The 24,943-nt window shown below is 37.4% G+C and overlaps 1 protein-coding gene and 1 long non-coding RNA gene across 2 annotated transcripts in view; both read right to left on the reverse strand.

Annotated features, from left to right (window-relative positions):
• Positions 1-24,943, reverse strand: part of LOC134005422 (uncharacterized) — a 413,404-nt gene that overhangs the window by 13,121 nt on the left and 375,340 nt on the right. The gene's annotated exons all lie outside the window — the stretch shown is intronic.
• LOC134005907 (tyrosine-protein kinase receptor TYRO3-like) lies at positions 1,003-13,408 on the reverse strand. Its single transcript, XM_062444936.1, has 12 exons — positions 13,252-13,408; positions 11,820-12,140; positions 11,036-11,225; positions 10,259-10,350; positions 9,420-9,524; positions 7,380-7,460; positions 7,202-7,294; positions 5,011-5,132; positions 3,078-3,187; positions 2,652-2,811; positions 2,392-2,528; positions 1,003-1,631 (listed from the first exon to the last, which is right to left on the reverse strand). Exons 1-12 carry the CDS (start codon positions 13,397-13,399, stop codon positions 1,301-1,303), a joined length of 1,890 nt encoding a protein of 629 aa, XP_062300920.1. The 5' UTR covers positions 13,400-13,408; the 3' UTR covers positions 1,003-1,300.

Consider the following 24,943-nt stretch of genomic DNA (forward strand, 5'->3'; position numbering starts at 1 on the left):
TGCTGACTATTTTCAGTATTTTAAATCACATTGTTCAACTTTGACTAGTGAAATTGGTTGTTTTTCTCACATTTCTGTAATATATATATATATATATATATGTATCTATGTTGTCCAAGTCTAACTTTATTTGCATTTATTTGCATCTATGTGTAAAATGTTATCTATTATCATTCCTCAATACATGAAAACTGTAAGGTACAATATCTAAATATAAAAATATTGCCTTGATCCAAATATAAGGGGTAAATGATAAAGCTTAATATCCAGCCTCAGTTGAAATTGAATAGGCCTTTTTCACAGCATTGCTACAGTATGAAACACACATCTAAATGATACAATTAATGAAAACTGAGATGCATTTAGTTGCTTCAGTTTCAGGGTCCTGGTATTATTTATGTTGGCTCACTGTTATCATTTACTGGACACTTGAATACAACTAATGTTATTAGTAACACCTGCACTTTCATGGCAAGTCAAAATGTCTGTTGTGCTTGATGATATGTATGAATGCATGTTCTACCTACACAATACATCTGATACATTACTGCTGCTGTCACAGCAAAATCCCTGGAAGTCATCATTTACACACTCAAAAGTGCAACTATAAGTTTGTATATTATATGGAAGACACTTTCCACCAGGAAGAGAAAAACAGATTTGAACGTCAGGAATGATGAAATGATGATGCATGATAGGCCAACATTATGAGATACTGTGCTAAAACGGATAGGTTTTTAATTATGAGGTACTCTAAATATGAGATAGTCACATATAATCACATGTTAGACTTTTTGAGTCAAAGTTATGAGATAGCAGCCTGGACTATCTTTTAATTCTGACTTGGCTCACCATTTTGACTTCATATCTGATCAGTTTTGATTTATTATTTAATTTGATTTATTTAAGTCAACATTTGTTCCTATTGTATCTTTGTATCTGAAAAAGTAACATTAGTATATTCTTTTGAATCATTCCTAATATTTCATATGTTTTTCATTTTCCTGACAGTAATGATCTACCATACACTTCTGTACCTTTTCTAGAAATATATATTTTATAGTAACAGATATACAAACATTCTTTTAAAAAGTGCAAACGGTTTTAGTTTCTGACAGTTTCTCGTTCTTCATCAACTTGCAGATTTAATAAGAGGGGGCATCTATGGTGGGCAATCAGATTTATGACTGACCTCTGCCCCCCCCCTGGATGCCCCTCCCAACCTTAAAATGTCCCTGAGCGGTTTACACACATACAACATCTCTATCATTCTATCACAAACACATTTCATAAGTCCACTTTAATCCACTTTAACTGATGAGCCAGCAACACACATAAGGTAGCCATCCTCTTCTTCCATATCTTCCTCTCTGGCTGCAGCAGCCCCCACAGGAGTGGGCAAGTAGACATTTCCCTCTCTTCCTCCAAAGTCTGTCTGTGGGTCTTGACAAGCAGCAGCAGCAGCAGCAGTGGCGGCAGCAACCTCCAAGCCCTGGTTGATGTAGTTGGCCTCCTGGCTGGCCTCCAGGACCGGCAGCTCAGACAGAAGACCTTTCAGTGCCTCGCCCAGTTCCCTGAAGCCAGGCCTCCGGGTCGGCTCTTCATCCCAGCAGCTCCGCATCACTTCATAACTGTGTTTGGGGTTAAGGCAGAGGCAGGAGGAGGTGAGCAGAGAATAAACATATATTTTTTAAATATATACTAGCATTATACATCTGCATAAATATATTTGCTGTATATAGTATATAACCACAACTTGTTAAAAAATGAACTGCAGTGGAATCCCTAATTGTACTAAAACTGCAACAATTAGTCGATTAATTGATTAGTCGCCAACTGTTCAATTAATCGCCAACAATTTTAATAACCAATTTATAGTTTTAAAGGGTTTTTTTAGATGTCCAGATTGTCTGATTCCAGCTTTTCAAATGTGAATATTTTCTGTTTTCTTCAGTCCTCTATGAGTGTAAACTAAATATCTTTGGTGGGGGGGGCAAAAGATGACATTTGAGGATGTCTCCTGTGCCTTTAGGAAACAATTATTGAACATTTTCACCATTTTCTGACATTTTATGGATCAAACAACGAATCAATTAATCGAGAAAATAATCCAAATATTCATTGATAATGAAAATAATGGAATTTGTCACTCTGAATTATATAATGTATTAGTTTGTAAAATCTGAATGGGCGCATATGTGGAAAATTAAATAATATGAAAAAGGATAAAACATAAATGCACACAGGTATGAATATTATGGCTCCTGAATCTGTTGCAAAAGTCAATCCTTACAAATATGAATATACAGCTGCAGAGACACACAGTAGTGTTGGAATTGAACTCATCCTTTCTTTAGCATGTTTATTTAATATTAAGTGGAAGGGACTCACAGTTTCTGGTCGCAGTCATTTGGTGCTTTCAGTCTGTGTCCTGACAGCAGCAGGTCAAGCAGCTCGTGGTTGTGGACTCCAGGATAAGGATTTTTGCCCCGGGACACAATCTCCCACATTGTCACCCCGAATGACCACTGAGAGGACAGGAACAAGAGATACAAGTTTCACATTCAGGCATTCAGTTAATGCCACAACTAAATAATACTGAGTCAGATTTGCACTTCCAAAGTGGGTCTTCCACTTAACACTGAACTCACCACATCACTCTTGGTGGTGTAGATGGACTCAGACAGGCTCTCCATGGACATCCACTTGATAGGCACACGGATTGCTACTCTCTGACGATAATAATTGTTGCTGTAGATTTTCTTTGACAGGCCAAAGTCAGCCACACACACCCTCAGGTCATCACCTAGCCTGTGGATAAGCATCAAAAAAACATCAAAAAAACAAAAATCTGATGCATTATTTTGAATATTTTATCCCAAAACCCACAGTTTCCTGTGAGGCCCTCATTCTATTTCATTGAAGCCTCTAGCTGCTTCCTTCCCAGATACAAGCCATGGTTGAATACCAATAGCTGAGGACAGAGACACAGTTATATATGAACAAGGAGTCCTTGATTTCAAGCTCCCCCTGCTCTGATATGACTGCCTCTCAGTGTCTCCCCCTGATGGACTCACATGCAGTTGCGCGCAGCCAAGTCTCTGTGCAGAAAACCCTGTGAGCTCAGGTAGTCCATGCCTGCCGTGATGTCGATCATGAAGCGCAGGAGACTCTGATGGGGCACAAACTGGGAGAGAGGGTGGAGAGGGATTTAATGCTGTCATTTATCTGAAATAGTTAAGGTGAGTTGTGGGTTTTGATGAGGAGAATGATGGATGTAAAGCATGTTTGATGTAATGGAAAACTCAACAAGCACAGTACCATTTCGGAAAGCAGTATTCATTTTGATTTATGTGGTTTTTTAGTTGTATTTTTAGTTTATTTTGAATGGTGTTAGTTTTTAATCAATGAAAACCGATCCTATTTTAGTCTTAGTGTCTTAGTCTCATTGTCCAATTTCTATCTTGAAATGTCATTATCATTTTCATCGTGCATTTCTGATTTTTATGTCTTTGAAAGCATTCTAACGCTGACGCTGTCAACATCCTTGGTCTGTACAGTTACCATGGCTACAGGTGTTGTTTATGGTGAAGTTATTCACTAAAATAGTGACACACCTGATTCTAATTATTAACTTGTTATCAAGCCCTTTGACAAGCTTCAGCTGCTTGAAAATGAACTAATTATTAGAATCAGGTGTTAGAGTGGTGGAGATACCTAAAACATGCAGGACATTAGCTCTACAGGAGCAGGGTTGGAGACCTCTGGCTTAAGATGACCAATTAAAACATTGGACAACATATTGTAGATTAAAATGATTGGCATTAATCCTACACTCATTCTTAGTGATAGCCTATAAATATTAAGGATTGCCAGCTGAAACTAATGTTAATGTTACATTCACTGCCTTTGATAATGTTGTAATAACATCAGCTTACCGTTCTATAAATGTGGACATGCTGCTCTGCGTGTTTTTATAGTTTGTCCCAAGTATTTTGTAGCCTCTGTTGTCAAATTTTCAATGGCAGTGCAAATAAACGTTTCTTTATCATTTCAACAATAACATTAGCTAACACTAAGGCAGAGGTTTAACTCTAGATGTCTTACATATTATCTTTGTTGCCAGAAATATATACATTATATCTTTCTATCATCTTAAAGGTCAACACTTTTGTATTTAATTTTCATCTCATTTGCGTTTGATGTCAGCATATTGTGTAATAGGTTTTAATGATGATGGCTAACCTGGATTTGCAGAAATCTCTACTAGGTTCTGCTAAATGGTACAATATTTATTACACCATACAGTAAAAATGCAGTAATCATACTAACACCTTGTTCAGATCTACAATGGCACTACCTTAAAAACAAAGCCTTTTAATTCCAATGTGATTACTGTATTGGCAGACTGTGGGTTCCAGCACAGAGGGCAAACAGCATAGAAAGAAAACATAGTGTCATTAAATATGCCTCAACTTTTGCAGAAACACAATGCAACGTCATCTTGCAAGGCTTGTATAAAGCAAGCATGCATTCGTGATAGACTTCTTTGTAATGTTAAGAGAAAGATTTTACTTTTACAGTGTACAACTCAAGCTGGCAGGATCAAAGCCTTTTGCTGGAAAATGTGGCAATGTGATATTTTGTCCTGAGGGTGGTGCTAGACTGCCCAAAATGGAAAGGGTTCATTTTGGGGGATGCATAACTGTTCTCAGTGAATTTCATGATATTCTGCACATTGAATATTGTTATTTTATGTGGTCACATGTACATTTTGGCTTCAGTAATGATAGAGGAAAAGTCAGAGTGCCTGTGTTTCTTGCCCTGTTGTACTTCATTGTAGCAATGTTATAATAGCCAATAGACAGGATGGTAATCCAGTCTTCTCTGGGTTCCAGGCGTGGAGTCAAATGTCAGAGTGTCCTTGTGTGTATCTGTCTAGGTAAACATGTGCTGACATTGTTGCAAAAAGTCCAGATTATGCTCATGCATCTGCTGACTGTATCTCACCATAGGAATATCACCATAGCGTGTAGCAATGAGGAAGCGCCGCAGGTCTCCATGTTTCATGTATGGCAAGATGACCAGAGGAACAGGCAGAGGAGAGTCCTGCTCTCTTTGTAAGGTGACCCCTGCAGGACGAACACATACACATGTATGTCATGAGGTTGGTTGTTGTTGTAATAGAAGAGAGATGGCTGGACTGAGTGTGTGGGTAGAGTGCCTCTAGAACCAGGGGCAAACTATGTCAGATTTAGTTTTTGCAAACACTGTGAATGACAGTGCAAGCAGCAACACAGCCAGGTCAGAAAATGTGTTTGCTGTCAAAATGGTAAAGACTTTTTTTTTTAAATTTTTGATATATGAGGATTGAAAATAACTATGTTAAGGGTTTAGAAGTCGAGTGTAAGGGATTGGGCTAGCATCATTTACAAGTGAGGCAGTTTTTACCAAAATTGTGCTCAAATGTGCCAATGGCTAATCTGGTGAGTTACTGAGTCAAACAAGTCTGATCAGAATTCCTTTCGTTCTGTGCAAAGAAGTATTGAAAGCCGGTTGAGGCAGTTTGAGCATCCAATAAGGATGTTTTCCTGTTTAGGTATTCTGTCAACATGGGAGGAGACCCCAACGCCTTGAGTGGCAGTTCTATGGTTGCTATGCTTTCTTTTACACTAACAATGATGCATTTGTAGTATTTGAATGTTGACATGGTGGCTTAGCATTTGGTTGTTAACTGTGAGTTGATGTATTGTTTGCAAGTAGGGTGTGCAGGCTGTTGGTATGACTCTTCAAAGGACTGACAGTTTATAATGGTGTTATATCTGGTTTCTATAGGACTGATGATTTATTGTTCGCAGTCACTACGTTTCAGTCACCTGTACGAGTAGTGGTTCTTGTTGCACGTAGACTTTAGAGTTTAGAGTTTATTGTTACTTTGCTTAATTTTTTCTGATGTGCTGAGTTGACCACCCCAAGACATAGAATCAGCCTTTTGAGAATGGATTTTCATTCTTGACCTTTTGAGACAGTACAGTCTATATGGTAAAGAGAATATCAGCTCAAAGGTCCACTTAATAGCCTTTGGATAAATCACAATCTTTTATTCATTCACCAAATATAGATGGCCCATATATGGTCAGTCATTAAACAATAAAATCTGTCTTGGTATAGGACCTTCTATCCACTGCCAGAGAGGAGGACAGGAATGATCTATGGTGAAACAGCAAAGAAACACGCAAGACAAGAGACTGGATTAACCAAGAGTCAGTGGACGGCTACATATATTTACATATGTTATTAAAGTTCCACCATCATTTCTATTAAATGATGATAAAGACCATATGATGCGATTGAAAACTCTGAAAGGTAGTTTGGACCATTGAGCTGAAGTTCTCTTTACCTTATACTACTGAATAAGTCTATTACTAAGGAAATCAATAGCATGTTTATAAAGCATTACTTTTTATATTAACTTTGAATCAAATGACTACTGGCAGTACTGCTACTCCCATGACAATCAATAGCTTTCGGTTTCTTTCTTTCTTTCTTTCTTTCTTTCTTTCTTTCTTTCTTTGCAGCTTTCAGCCAATTTCAGTTCAGCACTTTGATTTGTCAATCTGTAAAGTTGACTCCAGGCTCTTCCAACCAAACAAACCAAGTGATAATTGCCTACAGCTTGATAAGCCAATAAAGTGTGTCCCATTGCAAGTGCACGTCTCATTTGAAAGACATGGCAAACAAACACTAAAGAGCGTTAACCCTTTATAGTCACTCAATATGAAATGTGCATTAACCTAGAGAGTTATTGGGGAATATTACATGACTTTTTTTTGCGTTTGTGACTTTTTATATGTTGCAAATCAAGTTCATTGAAGTTGCCATATATGGTTCCTCACCGGTCTAGTGTAAAACATATACAAAAAAGTCTATATATAAAGGGAAGCTATTTTGGATGTTTACGGAAGTTACTAAATATAGTCACTTGCCCGATAAAGGGTTATTAAAGTTAGTTGACTGGAACTGTGACTCAATGAAAGTATGAAACCACTCTAAAAGTAAACAAGGGACCAGTATGCAATGGATTCGTTGATACTGCAAACAGCAAAGGACACAAAGGGTGTGTCCTAAGAACTGAGGAACATGTTATTACACTAGAAAACTCTTAGTAGTCAAGCAGTAGTGATAGGTGTTTGTATCTTACCAAGTAGTCTGACCACATTATCATGATGAAAGTTCTTCATGATATCTGCCTCGCTCAAAAACTCATGTAAGTCCTGCTGGCTGTGGATTCCAACTAGACGAGGAGGACAGAAAAAAATCACAAACATCAGAAACAGTAGAGTTCTGATAAAGACTTTAGGCTATCATTCAGTACACACCTCTCATGGTCTTCACAGCAACCTTGATATCCGTGCCTTCCTGTGGTGTAAAGATTCCTTCGTAGACTGAGCCAAACTCTCCTGTAGGAAAAAAAAGGACTGATATTATCACCATTTTAAAACGTGGATATCTAATATTGAACGTTTTTTGGTTAACTGTATTTAAAGGAAATGATTGACGTCTGTAATTATGGTTTTCAGTATACTGAAGTGTGCAAATGACTTCACAAATCAATCACCTCTCCTGTCGAAGGTGTACTAAAGTGTAGGAAATTAACAACATGAAGTCCTGGACTACCTCTTCAGATTCTTGTATTGCATTGGCACATGAAGAATTGCAGCTCAATACATTTTCTGTCCTAGACTTGATTAGTAATGGAAATCTGATCCTACAGTTTTAGCAACACTAGCAGCATGGATGTAGCGATGGCAATGTCAGTTGGTCAGTGGTCCACCATTTGGTCCAGATGGAAATATCTCTAAATATCTTTATTGGGTTGTGATAACATTTTGTACTGACTTTCAAGGTTCCAAGAGGATGAGTCCTAATGACTTTGGTGATCCCCTGACTTTTCATCTAGCACCACCAGTTGGTCAGAATTTAAAATGTTCTAATACTTCAGTTTATGACCAACTATTTGCTAACTAATGACATTCCAATCAGTCTCAGCTATACTTGGTGTATATGAAAGTAACATGTTAAATATTAACTGCTAAACACGCTTACATTGTCATTAGTTGTAGACTCTTAGTCTTGTTAAAAGATTTAGTTCTGGAAAACATGCATTAAGATTTTTTTTCAGCCTGACTGGATAAGTGTCTGAACTACATGGAGCATTCAGATGAATACTTGACTCACTACCTCTTAAAAGTTCCCAAACCTCATTGACAACAACTCAAAGAAGCTGTCATAGATACAGTGTACAGTAAATCTGCAAACATCACAGCCTTTGTCTCCCCTTTGATTGGTTCAAAAGTTGATTTCAATGGATAGTGTAGGGCTGCATGAGCACATATGGGTCAATGACGTATAAGGATTTATTTAAAAATAATAAATATGGGAATATCTATTGCAGTAATTCAAACATTAAGAATGTTGAGTACACATAAATACATATGAAAATAGTAAATGAGGTGTTTTATGTGTTTTTCCATCTCGATGAATTAGAACTGACCTTAAAAAAGTCATGTGGTGCGACCATGATCTATCTTAAAATAAATGAATTTAAGTGTTTCGAAACAAATTATTTGCATTTCCTTTAAGTTTTTGTAAATAATAATCTCATATTTATGTTCTATAATGTCACAGTTGCCTTCTTAAATGTATGTAAGACTTATTTTTCCTGTAAATTGCTTAAAAATGATTGAAAAAATTTAAAAATACAATTCAGTTAAGCATACTGTATCAGTGATTAAGATTAAAAGTGATATTTTACTCTGAATTTAATACAGTTATTGGTTTTATTGGTCGCACCACATGATATTTTGTCACTTTAAATAACAGAAAAATTACTAATAACTTGTGGTTTTTGAAAAGTTAAAGTGAGTACATATAAAGGAAAGGTACTACATATATATGGTATTTTTTTTTTAATCAATTTAAACCTTTTTCTAACTGAAAAAAATGCAATTAGACTGAAAATGTCATAGTCACGTCATTGACCCATATACACTAATTCGTTTTTCAAAGATTTCTAAATCTAATGTGACTTTTTTACACTCTTTCACTTGCCAAAATAGATGCACACAATCCTGGTCATTCTGGTGGTCATACATAGCTACAGTTGATGTGGTTAGCAGACAGCTCTTGTTCACTGATGTTTATACATTATGGGATATTTTGCATCCAATATATCAAGATGAATCACTAGAGAATGTGTATAAAGAAGTCAAACACACTGCGCAGTATCGTGAATATTAAATCATTTGGGACTGGGTTTGTCCAGTCAGATGTAAGAAGCAGAAAATATATGTCATCCACAGTATTATCCACCCTAGAGATAAGACAGGATTGTTGCTGATGAGGAATCAGGAACTGACCTTTGCCAAGCTCCTTGCCCAGTGTGAGCTGGGTTCTCTCGACCAGGACTTCCTTCAGGTTGTCCAACAGCCGGCTACTGATCCCCTCCAACAACTGGACCATGCCTTCAAATGTTATAAAATGAAGAGGCTTTATTGTGTGCTGAGCTCATTAAGTTTGTCCTATGAAACACAAGGTCAACATAGAGAGATATACATTTTCATATATGTGCTGCAAAAATACACACCATGTATGTGTGTATCAAACATACAGCTCATGTCACACTGACTAATTTTGTGCACAGGACTATTTTTTCCTCAGTTTTCAATTGTGCCATGTTAAAGGAACACGCTGGTTTTCCATCAAACCATACAAGTGGAAAAGAGGATTGATATCAAATTCATCTTTGTGCATTCTGTAAAGATAACATCAGTTTCTTGTTTGCATGATGGTCAATTTATAGGAGGATAGAAATGATGTGTACTAGCAGTAGTATAAAATATTATAGCTATGTGCAATAAAAACATTGAAACATAGGATTATTCACAATTAAAAGTGTGGTAATCATTTTATACTTAACTTTCAATTTATTTGCTGTTAATACATCAATACACACTGTGATTTGAAATGGTTAAATGCTAACCAGTCCTGCTTTCATAATTTCTCACAATATGCTTCAGCATGAATAAGAATTTCCATTCTGTCCTAATACTGATGTCATTCAGCACAACCGCAGAGGAAGAAAACTGAGCTTTTTAGGTTTAAGGAAGTAGACACCCTGATTTTGGAAGGTCAAAGATGGTGAAATAAAAACCAGCAAAACCGCTGACTTATGACTCTTCAAGAATATGACACTTACTATCAGCCTGCAGGGGTGTAACCTCCGGCTCTTGTTCACGTCGGTAGGAGATTCCAGTGTTCATCGGCAAAAGCTCTACTTCCTGCTCAGACCTGTGTGAAAAATTCATTTTTGTCATTGTCAGCAAAAACTCCACGTCATTAAACATGTTGAAATGTCTCCGTACATCGGCAAAAATATATAGTAAAGTATTCAATCATGGAAAATAGGCCAAATACCCTAAAAACATTAAGTTGCTCTGAAAAAGTGTTGATTGCTTGAAAAAATGTGGCATCACAAGCCCCAAAACTAACTTTTTGGCTGACGTCACCACAACAGCTAACTAAAATTTTAGGGTAGGGTAGGTAGGGCAGGCTAACTTTAGTGTAACTTGATCACAACATTTATTAACAGTATTAAAAACTAAAATAAATGTAATTGTCTTCAAAGTCATGGGAAATGGCAAAATACGTTTTATAGAATGTGAGTATTATAAAATCTGTAGCTACAACGGTGTATTACAGGAGTATTACATCATTTATTTAACATTCTCAATTAAATCAATTAAAATGACCTAACATAAAGCAGCATTTAAACTATACCCAGACATTTGCAGTTCTAAACCTTTAGTATCTAATAGTTCTGTCTTGAAATCATAGCCATGAACACAGTATGTTTTATGTTATTGCTTTTCTTGGAATAAATCAGATTAAACACCAAAAATGGAGATAATATTTTTTTAAAGGCAGAACAATAAAGTGACAAGGCCAATGAAAATGAAGTGGAACCTCCAATTACCTGAGTTTAGTGTACTTTCTGCGCATAGTACACACAGCTATGGGGATTATAGCCATGAGCAACAGGCTGCCAAATAAAACACTGATTATCACCCACATGGAGAAGCGTCTCTGGTGCTGAGTGGCTGGTGTTATATTCTCTGAGATTTGTGAATCTGGAGTCACAGTGATCACCACAGGAGGAACTTTCCCTGGAAGAAAAAAAGAAGTACTTTTTAGTTGCACTAATTGAGCTGTTCAGTGTGTTTCAGTTTAGTAGTTGGTTATAATTATGAGCCAGATATATGCTAATGTTGCTCTATGTCTGCTGGATGTGTAAACAGACAGCTGTTTGTTAAGACATTTAACACTATTGATTTTCTTAAATCCAGCTGGTAACTGTGCTTAATGTACTTTTAAGGAAAACCTACGTAACTTTTCCTGAATTGCAGCTACTGTTACCACGAGTGGCCATTACATGATTATGGTAGATGCTAAAATCTAGTAGTAAAATGTAGAACAGTAGCACATGCAGAGGTGACAAAGTGAACTAACTCGTAGTGTCGTTTCCATGCCGATATCTATCTGGCTGACAATAACACAAGCCACCATAAACTAGTGTCATACCAAATCAAAGTCTCTAGCTGCAAAACCCCTGAGTGTGCAGAACTGAACAAGGTTGTGTTTTATTGCTCATGACTCATGACATGACTCATGACATGACACATATTATAAATGTAGTAACTGATAGCAGAATTGAACCCACATCTTATGTATCATACGTCATCTGATCAGGTTTTACATACATCTATGAATGGTTACAGTGGCAGTGGATGGAGTTGGCGCCCCCGGCAACGGCAGGGTTAATATATCATTCCAGGCTTCCACTGACAGCATGTAGTCGCTCTGTGGGTTTAGTCCCGTGATGCTGACAGATGTGTTGGTCAGGAAAACCACATGCTCTCCACAGGACTTCCACTGACCGCCAGCCTCTGCTTGCTCCTTGCACTTGACTCGATACGTCACTTCCTGTCTGCCTCCTCGGTCATGAGGAGGATCCCACGTTACGATGAGCACGGAGTCATTGTGGTGACGTGCTGTTGCATTTACAGGGGCTGAGGGCGGCTCTGTGGGGGGGGCGGGGGGGACAGGAATCAGTGTCATATGATGGAGTTCATATTTTGTGGAGAATCAACTTGAAGGTGCAGTGTGTAGAATTTAGTGGCATCTAGTGAAATGGACTTGGCAGAAATGGAATATAATATTCATAAGTATGTTTTAATTAGTGTATAATCACCTGATAATAAGAATCACTGTGCTTTTTGTTACCTTAGAATGAGCACTTTCCCATAGGGAACAGTTCCTCTTCTGCCATGATTCTACAGTAGCTTAGAAAGGACAAACCAAACACTGGCTCTAGAGAGGGCTTTGCACATATTTCGACAGTTTCATGGACACTGTAGGTTCTCCTACATGCTTGGAAGCGGAGGGGGAATATTCAGTTGGTTCCAATCTCAATCTTACTTACTATCTTCTTAGATGCCACTAAATCCTAAACAGTGGTCCTTTAATATGCCTGAAGATCTAATCAGGTTTACCTCTTTGCATAATCAATTGTAGAAGTGATCCATTTTAAAATAAATATAATATCATTTTTTTCCTTAATTAATTGAATTTGTCTATTTATTTTTATTCATTATTATTTTTGTTTATTTACTTATTTATTCATTTGTCCTATTGTTATTTGTTTGCAGATTGACCTAATTTCGATTTACATTGTGTGTGTGTGTGTGTGTGTGTGTGTGTGTGTGTGTGTGTGTGTGTGTGTGTGTGTGTGTGTGTGTGTGTGTGTGTGTGTCTGTGTGTGTGTGTGTGTGTGTGTCCATAAATCACTATTTTGGTGAATTCTTGTAACTGAAATTGTATGAAAATGACATTCCAATATAAAAAAAAAGTTTAAAAAATAAATAAATAAATATAAGAACAGTGCATCAAATCCTTTAAGCAGCAATGATGTAAAGCTCCTATGTACAGGATTGTTATGTTATCATACTATAGTATCTTTCAAATCACTGTGATGGGATAATGTCTGGTTTGTACGTAGATAAAGGAAACAATCCTGGTGGAGTGCATGATGTCCACTATAGTTTAATTTTTTTAAATGAACACAGCTGCCATCCAATAACTCAGTTGTACAGTACAATAACATTTCCTGTGAACACAATCAGCGTTCCTTACTAGTGCAGCCGAGGTCATGGGGGTCAGTTGGCAGACGGCTGAAACCCTGCGCGCAGTCACACTTCTCTGATCCCTCCCTGTGAGTCCTGCTGTTTGGTGGGCAAAGCCGACATTCTCCACTCTCATTGGCAGGTTTGTAGTAGCCCATCCTACATGCTGGTCAAACAGAGAAAATGGTGGTAATGTTTTTTTTTAAATACGGTTATAATATTTTCTTGGCTGTAAAATAAAGTGTTCAAGCTTATCATGTCCAGACCCAAAAATCACTGGGTCAAAATGTACTCAGTTTGGGTCAATATAGCATCAACACAATAATGGGTTAATGTTACAGTGTATTATAGACCTATCATAAATGATTGGTTGAAATAAAAAACGAAAAAGAATATCTTTGGAAACATTGATGATGTATGCATGAACACAGCCAAAAATCATGAGAACAGTTTAAATGCACTGTAGTGTAGTTGTGTCTATTGAGTCTACAGTATCTCACAGCATGAGCTCCTTGCACACCTTTGTGATTTGACATGTCATGAACATTGAACCAGCAGTTAACTAGTCTGTGTTTAAATAGAGGGAACATTAAAATGTGAATGATGCACAGGAAACAAAGAAAGGAAACAAAAAGAGTGAGAAAGAGGAAGTGAAAGTCTATCTGAGCTCCTTTTAGCGTCTTTGTGAAATCTTTGCGTCAGCATGTATCTTTTTATAAAAAATGACTGAGCTGTTGTGTTCCCATGACAACCTGATCCCTGAACATGCTGTTAATGTTCAGTTCCCACTGCTGCAGAAACATTGTGTAAAACTACATTGTTGCTAATGTGACATCTGCTGTTCATATAGAAAACAGAGCTGGTTCTTATCAAACATATGAGAATATTCTCCAAAGCAAACTTAAGAGTAAAACAGTTTTTGGCTGTGTCTGAACAATAAGAGTCTAAATAGTCTATTTATTTTTATTTGTTTTATTTTCAATTTCAAGTTTCAAAATATGAATTTTATATTTCTTCCTTGGTTACTTTATAAACTTTATATCATTTTGGAATATTTGCATGTTTATACATTTCAAATGACCATTGTATTGGTGATGCTGTAGTCTGGATGATAGGAAATGGCCACATGAAAAAAAAAAAGTTTTGACTAAGAAGAATATTTTTTATCTTTTTAAAGTGTGAAATAGAAGTCAGACTTCTGAGGAAAAAATACATTTACTATCAACAATCTCATTTAATGAACTAATCTAAATGTTTTATATTTCTTCCTCTTATTTAATGTCTATTATTAAACGTACAAGCTATCGTTTACTTCCATCATGGTATGTAATATGGTTAAGTTTAATTTACTATATACACTCACTGGCCTCTTTATTAGGTACACCTATAGATTCTACTTTTATGAAATATATATTTACAGTTTTTATTGACATTGATAAGAAGGTGATAATTCTACTTTATGTTCATTACTGAGGTCATGGTGGTATTTTGACCATCCCACTAACATACATTATAGGGGCAAAATATTAGGAACACCAGTCAATATAATGCACTTCAGTACACCACCACCACTTCAGTAATAAACATCATTTAATATTACTTTAAGCTTGTCACTTTTCTTACCTTGACAGGTATCATTCATGGCTTGATGTCCAGGTTTGCAGGTACACCCCCCCTGCACTGGACCCCACACTCCATCCACATTACAATCTCTAACAGGCGGAGAAACCACCACTGCTCCCTCCGTGCAGGAACCCACGAGGGCGACCGACCCGGCCCCTGTCCTCCCAAACAAGGCCAGGTTAGCCACTGTGTCAAGGCACCTTCTGTAGTACAGCCTGATGGATGTTACAAACACACATGCTCCTGAGTAGGAGAAGCCAAGCCTGAAGCCTCTGTGGCTGATGGAGCCCAGGTTCAGAGCCTGGCTGCGGTTCAGGTGGTTGCTTATCTGGTTCGGATGGAATGTGGCAGGGAACGGTTTGGTCTGGAGGTCCAAGACTGGCTGGCTGTTTTGATATCCTGGGGTAGATATGTCTGCTTCTAAAAGGTGAACCCGCAGTAGGCTGAGCTGACCAGACTGCTCCTCTTCTTGGGCGAATGCAACATCCATCAGTAAATAGCGAGCATCATTACGTTCCATCCAGGGGCTTAAAATAGTTCTGATTGGTCCTCCTCCACAAGCTTGGAGCACAGGAACTTGATTCACTGTGCCAACTTTCAGTCGAATTTCACCCCACTTAGACGTAGATAGGAAAAATGCAAAATCAGTGAAAAACAGCACTTTAAAAATACAAAGCAACCAATATACAAGACTAACCCTTGAAGAAGATCCCTGAAGAATATTTCACATGTGAATGGAACAAGGTTTAATTAACAATCATCAAGACCATGAAGGGGGCAAAAATGAGCTGTGTCCCCAAATTGTGGTAATTTGATTAAGCACAGTTAATTTAGGAATATGCACCATATAAGTATGGCAAGATAAACTGAAATAATAAAGAAGGGGCTTCATGTTTCAGCAATAAAGCAAGTGTCACTTCAAGCTCCCTGTCATTTCTGTGGTGCACACACTACTAGCAAAGAACCGACAGCAGTTGTCCTGGGGGCCCTTGATAGTTACCTTGGGCCCTGAAGCAGTTGCTTGGTTAAGCCAATTTGGTAATGCAGCATTGATGTTCAATTTGTATCCCAAGTTGCATTCCATGAATAATGCATTTTAATACATTTCAGCTATATATAAAAGTCACAACCTTCCCAAAATCCCAAATCCTTCCAAAATGTTATGATTGATAATGAGGCACAATGCCAATTCCCAGACAGCATGTCAATGTGGGCCCCACATGGGTTAAATGTGGGCTATGTGGGTACTGAGTGGGCATGGGCTTGAACTGGGCACATTGTGCAGGTCCCACATGGTTTCAGTAACATGGGCCCCACATGTGAAGCCCATGTGGGCTGACTGTATGAGTCCCATAAGGGATGTAAGTGGGCTAAGTGGGCATGGACATAAACAGGGCAAATTGTATGGGCCCCATATTGTTTCAGAAACATGGCCCCCACATGTGTAACTCACCCAGTTGGTCCCCACCTGAAACCCAGTCAGAACCCACTTGAAGCTCATATGGGTAAACACAGGTGTGGACCCATATTTGCACCCTAAATGTAACCGTTATGGGTTAAAGTGTGATGTAAGAACTGAAATGAATGAAGGTACCAGCTCCATCATAATTCAATCATAGTGTTATTAGGATGATACTATCATACAGGTTCATACAGTAAACGTCAACAAGATCAAACAGATAAAATGAACTAGTGATGTCATCATTCAGTAACTTCGTTTTACTGTATTTAAAGGGACTTACTATTACATTACATTATAAGTCATTATAATCTATGTAGCCTTATAATTACAAAAAAACACACGCCACATGTCAAACCAAACTTACCCCTCTGCTTGGCTCAGAAGTCCACCCCAGCCGGTTCTGTTTATCAGAATGGAAAATCTCCACTAAACATAGCAGAGGAGAGAAAGTCTGTTAACTCATGCCGGACTTTATACAATGGGCTTTTTCCTGTTTGACACAACAGTGAGGTGACCACTCAGAATCGCAGCAGGTCATTTCAAGAAGCATAGAAACACTGTACATGTATGCTTCAAATGATACCTGCAGCAGTAGTGCTGTTTGACATTTTGATTCAGCACAGTAATTCCCCCATTTTCCCAAGTATTCAGCTATCTTGCCTTCATCAGGGCGTTATCCTGAGGTTGTTCCGCTTTCTACTTATACAAACATTTATGAAGTATTTAGTCGATTACATAAGATTTTAAAAACAGGAATCTGATGAGAATATCCTAGTTAAAGGAGAAGTGTGTTGAGGTTAATGGTATTTACATGGAAACTAGTTTGTGCTATCATATAGTAATACTGTATGTTTTTAAAAAATAAGGTTAAACAGTAGATTATGTCATTTTGTACCAAAAATGAACACTCAACATTTTACTAGTTGTGATTTAAGCTCAGAACAGGTTTTTGCAATCTCTCATTGCATATTTATGTTTTTAAAATATACTTCTGCATTCTGTAACCAGGTTTTTTCCATTCTCTGATATTTACGTAGGAAGTGCTTACACAGTACTTTTAACTTTGTTTTTCCTTCTTGGAGTATAGTTGTCAGCTGTCAATATAATAGAAAGTAAATAAGTAATAACTACATCTATTTCACATCAGTTTTGAGGTAGTTTACCCAAGTTTTTTCCATTTTATGTTACTTTTTACTCCACCATATTTCAGAGGAAACTATTTTATATTTTAACTCTGACTAACTGATCTTAAAGTTCTAGTTCGAGAATGAATATTTTAAGATTCAGCCTACTTCCTCAGACACGCGTACAAATTTAACAGTGACATACTATTTTGTATTGAATTAAACCAGACATGTTTTTCTAATAAACTACTATTAATATCTTACCATATAAGTCTACTATAGAATAGAATTTTTACAAGAGTTTCATTCTTTAGAGAATGTGTTAATAGGCTAATGTGCCATGAATAGTTCTATCTTGTCCTGAAACACTTCCTGAAACTTTAAATATATTATAATAACATCACGTGAACGTCTCACAGTTAGTTTTCTACACCGTTATAAACTGAAGATAGAACACCTGAGCACTCACCCTCCTCTGATTGATATTTGACGTCACAGTTGGCTTCCCATATCCACACGCACAATAGGACTGAAGTAGGCCAGACAGCCCACAGTATAGTGTTACACACAGCCATGTCTTCAGCTCGCTAGAAGTGTGTATCGTAATCCACAGCTGCCACTCCCATCCTTAAAGCATGTCAGCCAGCTCCTTAAGGGATAAGTCAAGTGAGTGATGCCTCTGTTTACTTCTGATTTGACTCAGAGGAATGTCGTAATTAAAGTGAAGAAATGAACCCTCCTCCTCCTTCTCCTGAAAATCCGCCTACGTGCTCTGGACCTACTCAGTTCCTGTAAATGTGCCACAGTAGGCTACAGTGAAACAGGTCATCCAGAACAAAGTCCAAGTCCATTTATCAGAAATGATATTGCTACAACACATGCTATATAAGCCTCTGTTGCCCTAGATATTTAAACTAACATGTTAATAAGTAACTAAGTTGTGCTTTGATCTATTTAGAGAGGGAGGAATCATTTCGAGGTCAGTCAGGTGGCATTTAAAAAGTTATGAAAGTAATTGGCGGCTTTTTTCTCAAATGGAAAAGCAATCAACAAATCAGAGCTTTGGAGGCGGGATTAAGAATGTGGATGTCATGTATTGTGGTAATTTATGTCATTGCAGCGAGGATTCAGGTGTGCAGTCAGGTAGAAGATGGACAAAACTCACCTGCCAACTAAAATGACTTCTATAAACATTTGGGAACATTGTACTCCTTGTAACATTATGGTCACAAAGGCTTTCTTTTTTTTTTTGAACATCCATCTTATGGCGTTTTTCTCTGTGTTATATTTGTTGTAACTCTTAATTATTATTTTATTTTGGGTACATTATACTTCATCATCTGTACTGGTTTCCAATAAAGAAATAAAAAAAACATCATGGTCGAGCACAAGTGGAAATCTTCACTGGACAATCACTTTTTTACCTCAAAGCATGAAACAATAACTATCATATTAATGGTATTATTATTATCTGATGTGATTTAGTGCTATTACTAAAAAAAATAACAGAAGATGTTTAATAAGGGCTTATGAATGGAACTCAATATATAGTTGCTTCTGTGATATGCGGTATGCTATTTAAGTCATTTCATTTGACTTGTCATAGTTTTTTTTTTTTTTTTTTTTTTAATTGCATATTTACAATTTACCCCAATTTCCATACTTTTACCACATAAAAAGAACATATAAATTGTATTGTAATAATTTTAGTTTATTTCATGTTGTTGGTGTATATACTCATTTACACCTCATATAAACTGTATTCATTGTTCTCTGTGTTAAGGTAGTGACTGGAGGCCAAGCAATCAGGATGCTGGGTGTTACGACCCAGCTCGTAGGGGAAAAGGGAAAGTAACACACACACAACCCGATGGAATGGATTGTAAAATAAAGTGATATTTATTACAGTTCGACACGTGGTGACAAATAATAAATCCAACAGAAAAGGGCCGCCGGTTGCTGATAAACCAATAAACAAAGATAACGAAAAGCTAACTGCCTAATGACTAATGTGGATAATACACAACAAATAGAATATTTCTAACTAACTACTCTATAGAAAACGAAAACAGAAATACACGGGATGAGCAACCCCTAAACCTAGCATAGGATAATACAATGAAAACAGTGTATCTAATTGTACTCTTCTTACCCTGGCCCAACTCTGAGTAACCCAAACACACGACCTGATACACAGAATGACTATCCAAGACTGATCAAAGGTGTCTGCCCCCGTCGGCGGCTCACACCGGCCTTTTATCCGCCGTCACTCTCTTTGGAGTCAGCCCACACCAATCAGCCTGATTCACCACCAGCCGCCAGTCATCAGCTTCCAGGATGTACTGCAAACAGTGGGGGTGGACACACACACAGAGGAAGGGGAGAAACAATACAGACGGCTTAAGGCCGTAACACTGGGGAAAACAATGCTGGAAAAAGTGTCAAGTAGGTTTAGTTGGTGTCGGAAGACGACGACAACAACATATATATCGAGATCATGTTTTACAAATCTCTTGACACTGGCACCAGGTATGTCAACACTCAAAACAATAGAACAGTACAGCAGTCTACAGGTAAGGGCCCCTCATTACATTTGGCTTCATATGTAATTGTACATTTTATGTTTCTTATAAATGACTTTAATTTTCTAAAATGCTGATTAACTGTTAATTCTTAAAAAAGACTTTTCTTAGAAAGAGTTGTGTAATTTGGCAGCATAATGTAAATGTGCTCAGTATATCATTTTTAGGAATGTGTCAGAAAATGTAATGGTAAAAAAAAAAGTTTACATTAAATCCCTGCAAATTTATAATAAAATGAAAGGACCTGTGAAATACATTGTTAGTTCATTTAACATTTGAATGCAATAGGAAACTGTGGTTTAATTGAGTTAAATACTAGTTGGTCCAATGAATAATGATCTACAGCAAGCAATCAGTCTTCTTTTGTGTTAGGTTTTGTTTTTATTATTTTTCCAGCCCAAAAATACTTTGAGTCCAGTATTGTGAAAGACTCTCACTTCTTCTTTTAATCTGTTCTTTCTTTAGAAATGTTGTCATGACATTTAAAAGAAACTTAACTCACGCTCTATTTGCAAACCAAGCTAACACTTGTTGATGACTATAAAGTACATAATGGCAAATTATCAAAATATAAATAGATTAAAACATGTATTTATAATAAATACTGAGATATTTGTTTAAATAATACTACACAAGCCCACATGCTAAAGGATTTGCTTGTAAAAGCTCCAATAGGAGAGCATATGACAGAGAATGGCAACATCCTCCAGTCAAAAAATCAGACAATCACACTAAAAAAAAAGCTGCATGGTCTTCAACAAGAGAGACAAAATTCAGGTTAGCTTGACCGATGACCTTCTGGACACCAAAGTTGGTCGGTTGCATTCGCCTACAATACAATTCTTAGAAGGAAGATCATAATTTCACCAATTCTTTCTACTGTTGTCCCATACAGGTGCCACCCAAATAATTCAAAGTACAAAAGCTAATGCTACTACTGAAGTCCAACTCCTCTCTCTTTTCCAGAAGAGAGGATCCATCGAACTACTAGGCAACAAGCGTAGAAGTGTACGAAATTACCTTCTTAAACTGGCTAAAAAGTATCCTCACATGCAAGGTAGTGAGCAAAAAGAGGAACAAACTGAAGCCTGGTCATGTTGTAGTCTGTAGTCTTTGAGCCCCCTGCACATACACTACTTTTCTTTTTTCATTATAACAATCACTTTCCTAGTTGCAAGCACACTCTGTAATACAGACACTTTTATTCCTTTATCTCATGTTACTGCTTAAAGCCTATTATAATATAAATCTGTCACACAGTTTACATTTAGCCTGTTCCATGACATCTTGCCCCAAATCCCTACATTGTAAACCAATGTTAAAGTTGCACAGCAAATGATCAAATCCTTCAAAACAGTGAACCATTCAACACGATGACTTCATATGATTCACTGCCTCAGAAAGCTTGACTTATGTCTTATATTTTTGGTGATTTTGAAAGTGAATCACATGGGCTTGAGGATGTTTTTTAAGTCTTAAAGAAGACCTGAAATCATCTGTGCTGGAAGGTAAGGAAGAAGAGTTCCTCAGGAGGATATGGAACTGCATTAAGATCTAACAGACACAGGCAAGTTGACATCCAGTGTGTGATATTTTCTGTTTATTTTCTCATTGGAAAGTCATTCAATGCCTATTTCTACTTAGTTAAATAAGGGGCCAATTCATTTTAAGGCTAGGGTTCTAACTTACTGGCTCATTTAAATTGTTAGTACAATGATAACTTGAGATATATGTCCATATGTTCTAAGGCCATATTCAACACACTAACATGCTTTACAATATCAAGTAGGTAGCCGAAAAAAGAGCAGTTTTGTTTTGAGTAACTTCACTTGTGTATGCTCATTTCTGTTTATACCTCCAGTAAACTTTTGAACGTTCCTGTGGGTGAGATATGACGTCATTGATGTCATCGTTAAGCAGTGGTCTGTTAAAGCAACAGTATCCTGCAAGAGAGCAGTTGGGTGTCTCACTGATTATCTGTTATACTATTTTTGAGTCTCAATGATAGAGATTAACGGGTTGGACCAGGTGTTTTTGTTACTTTGATATGACTGCATATGACTGTCATTCTAATTTTTCAATGTTGTAGGTGGGGCAGATAGTGTTCAGTGTTAAACATTGCTATGGGACACTCACAGATGTAACAAAGTACGGGTTGAATGGGGGGGGGGGTAGCTCAGAGCTTTACCACCCACTCATGAGAACAGATTCAGGGGAATATTAGCAACACAGATACATTGGAAGGTTTAGTTTTATATTATATTAATTTTATATTAAGAAGCACAAAGTCGTCTGTTGTCTTTCTGAGAGTTTATATTATATACATAACTGTCTGTATATTCATTCATTTAACAATCTATCCTATTATTAGGCCAATATCACCATGTTATTGTGATTTCTATGAGTCACCTGCTCCATAAGGGCCCACCCGCTGGTACTCGGCTCAAGATGACTGAGTTTCTTCTCCATGATGACTGCTGCTACCAGAGCGTGTTGCTCAGTTTCCCAACACACCATGTCGTAAGTGCTATTCCATCTGGTCTTGCAGTCGATGATTAGCTTTGCTGGTTTCTGGTATCTGTCGGCAATGTTCTCAGCAGTGTGGCTGCTCTGAGCTTTGGAATTATATCTTTCAGTTCCTTGTCCACAAAATGTGTGGCGACTGTCACATATGCCTTCGTGGTGTCTGTGGTCAGGACCATTGTTATAGTGATGTCTTTAGTTGTATCATAGAGTTTCACAAATCTGTCAGTGATGGTTATGCAGGCAGGAATGGTGTACCTTGGCTCAAGCTCATGGACAAAATCTTTGAATCCAAACCTGCAATATGGTTATCGGTCTCACTTCTTTGCAGATAAACCGTGTCAATTTGTCTGTAATGGTCCCTTGTTGGGCAACTGGTAAGTCCCATGATGTTGAGGAGGCGGGAAGCAAAAAGTAGGTAATTCTTGCCTGCTTTGGCTGCAGTTCCTCTGACTCCAGATCGCCTAGCTCTGCCAGGGTGTAATATTATCAGGTATGCCCTCAGATTGCTTATTGCCAAGTGATATTTCAGATGGACCTTGCATATTCTGTGGATTCCTATGTCTTCATTTGTTATTTTTCCAGTAGTTGTTGGAAATCCAAAACAATTCCACACAGTGCTTCATAAGTTATTAGGAGTGGTAACATTAGCCAACACATTCATATAAAAATACACATTTGAATAGTAATTTCAGTCTTACATTATTACAATCTTAATGTAGACAAAATTGATAACTATCTTGAAAGAGCAACCTAAAAAAGGATGCTCTGTCTGTGTAGGTATTATTATCCTGTTTGTTGGTGGAGGTGAGAGGGACAGGGAAGGGCGTGATGATGATGATATTCTTCATACTTAATTTGGATTGAGCATGGACATAATTAAATAAATCACCACAGCTAAACCTCCTGTGTGTAGACACAAAACTTTACTGTGTCTGCAAGATTTAAGGACCAACAACACTAATACAAGACTCAGCACCATGGGTGATCGGGCCTTTTGTCCAGCTGCCCCTCATCTGTGGAATGCCCTTCCTGAAGAGCTTGAGGGCTCCACACACTATTGAGACTTTTAAAAAAGGACTTCAAACAATTCTCTTTAATAATTAATTGAATTATTATTTTCTGATGTTTTATGTTTTGTTTTTGTTTTGTTTGTCTTGTAGCACTTTGAGTTTTGTTTTGCAAGTGTGAGGTGCTTTATAAATAAAATGTAGTAGTATTATTATTATTATTACTGCTACTTCCAATGAACAGATGGGCACTGGTACAATGTGCAAATGATTGTACATACAGCAGTTTTTTTGCAGTTTAATGGTCTAATTTTGCACTCAGCTACGTATGTGGTCCTTTCAGTGCTGCAGTTCCATCTTTTGGTCACTAGAGAGCGATATTGCCCAAAGAATTGTTCATTGGGAGCAGCTTTGTGTTGTACTGTGTTTAGCAGTGACTGCAACACAGATACTGCTGCTTTTAAATGTATTAACATCTCATTTTCATAACCATTTTAAGGATTTTAGGAGGAATCACCGACCTGCTGATTGCCAGACATCATCACCTAACATCATTGTTGGACCTCACTAATATATTGGGGTCCGAGGAACAAATCCCTGCAGCCAGGTTCCAAAATCTGGAGGAAAGCCTGAAATTAGCAGGGTGGAGGCTGTTATAGCCACAGGTTAATAAACATGGAATCACATGTCCAAGTGTCAGGTATTAGCTCAACCTCAAAAAACATCTCATCTGCATGAAATGAGCCATGTTGCATTATGACTACTTTTATTTGTAGGCTACTTAATTCCATTTTTCTCCTACTTATTTTACACTTTCAGTACACTTTTCAATGCAGGACTTTAAACGAGTGTAGTTTGGTAAAAGAATCATTACTAATGTGTCATTTTTCAATTCTGTAAAAGCAGAGATGTGACAGACAGATATCAGTTTCTTTGTACTTCCTGAAATTCCTGCCCATAACGAGGATCAGAGGTACCGCCCATGATTGGCAGCAAAACCTTCCAATCAAGATAAACAGGTGTTAGATTACACCAAAAACCACCCAATCAGTGGTTTTCATCCATTTGAATCATGACAGAGCTGATAATCAAGAAACTATATTGTATATTGCTTTATAGATAACAAGGACCGTTATAGAAACACCACCCTTTACTGTCCTGGACATGGTTCTGTTTCATTTGGGTTAAAAATACGTGTTTAATGGTCTAGAAAAGAAGGGGGTGGAGTTAGGTGCTTGGTATGCTGGGTAATGGTTATAAACATGAGTTAAATATTTGTCAATTTGAGTTGATTACTGTACATGAGATCAAGACACATGTAGTGCAATACTCAGTGATCCACCAGTCAGACTGGGTTTGAAAAAAGAAAAAAAACCAT

The sequence above is a fragment of the Scomber scombrus genome, chromosome 23 (assembly GCF_963691925.1).
Source record: "Scomber scombrus chromosome 23, fScoSco1.1, whole genome shotgun sequence".
Lineage (NCBI taxonomy): Eukaryota > Metazoa > Chordata > Actinopteri > Scombriformes > Scombridae > Scomber > Scomber scombrus.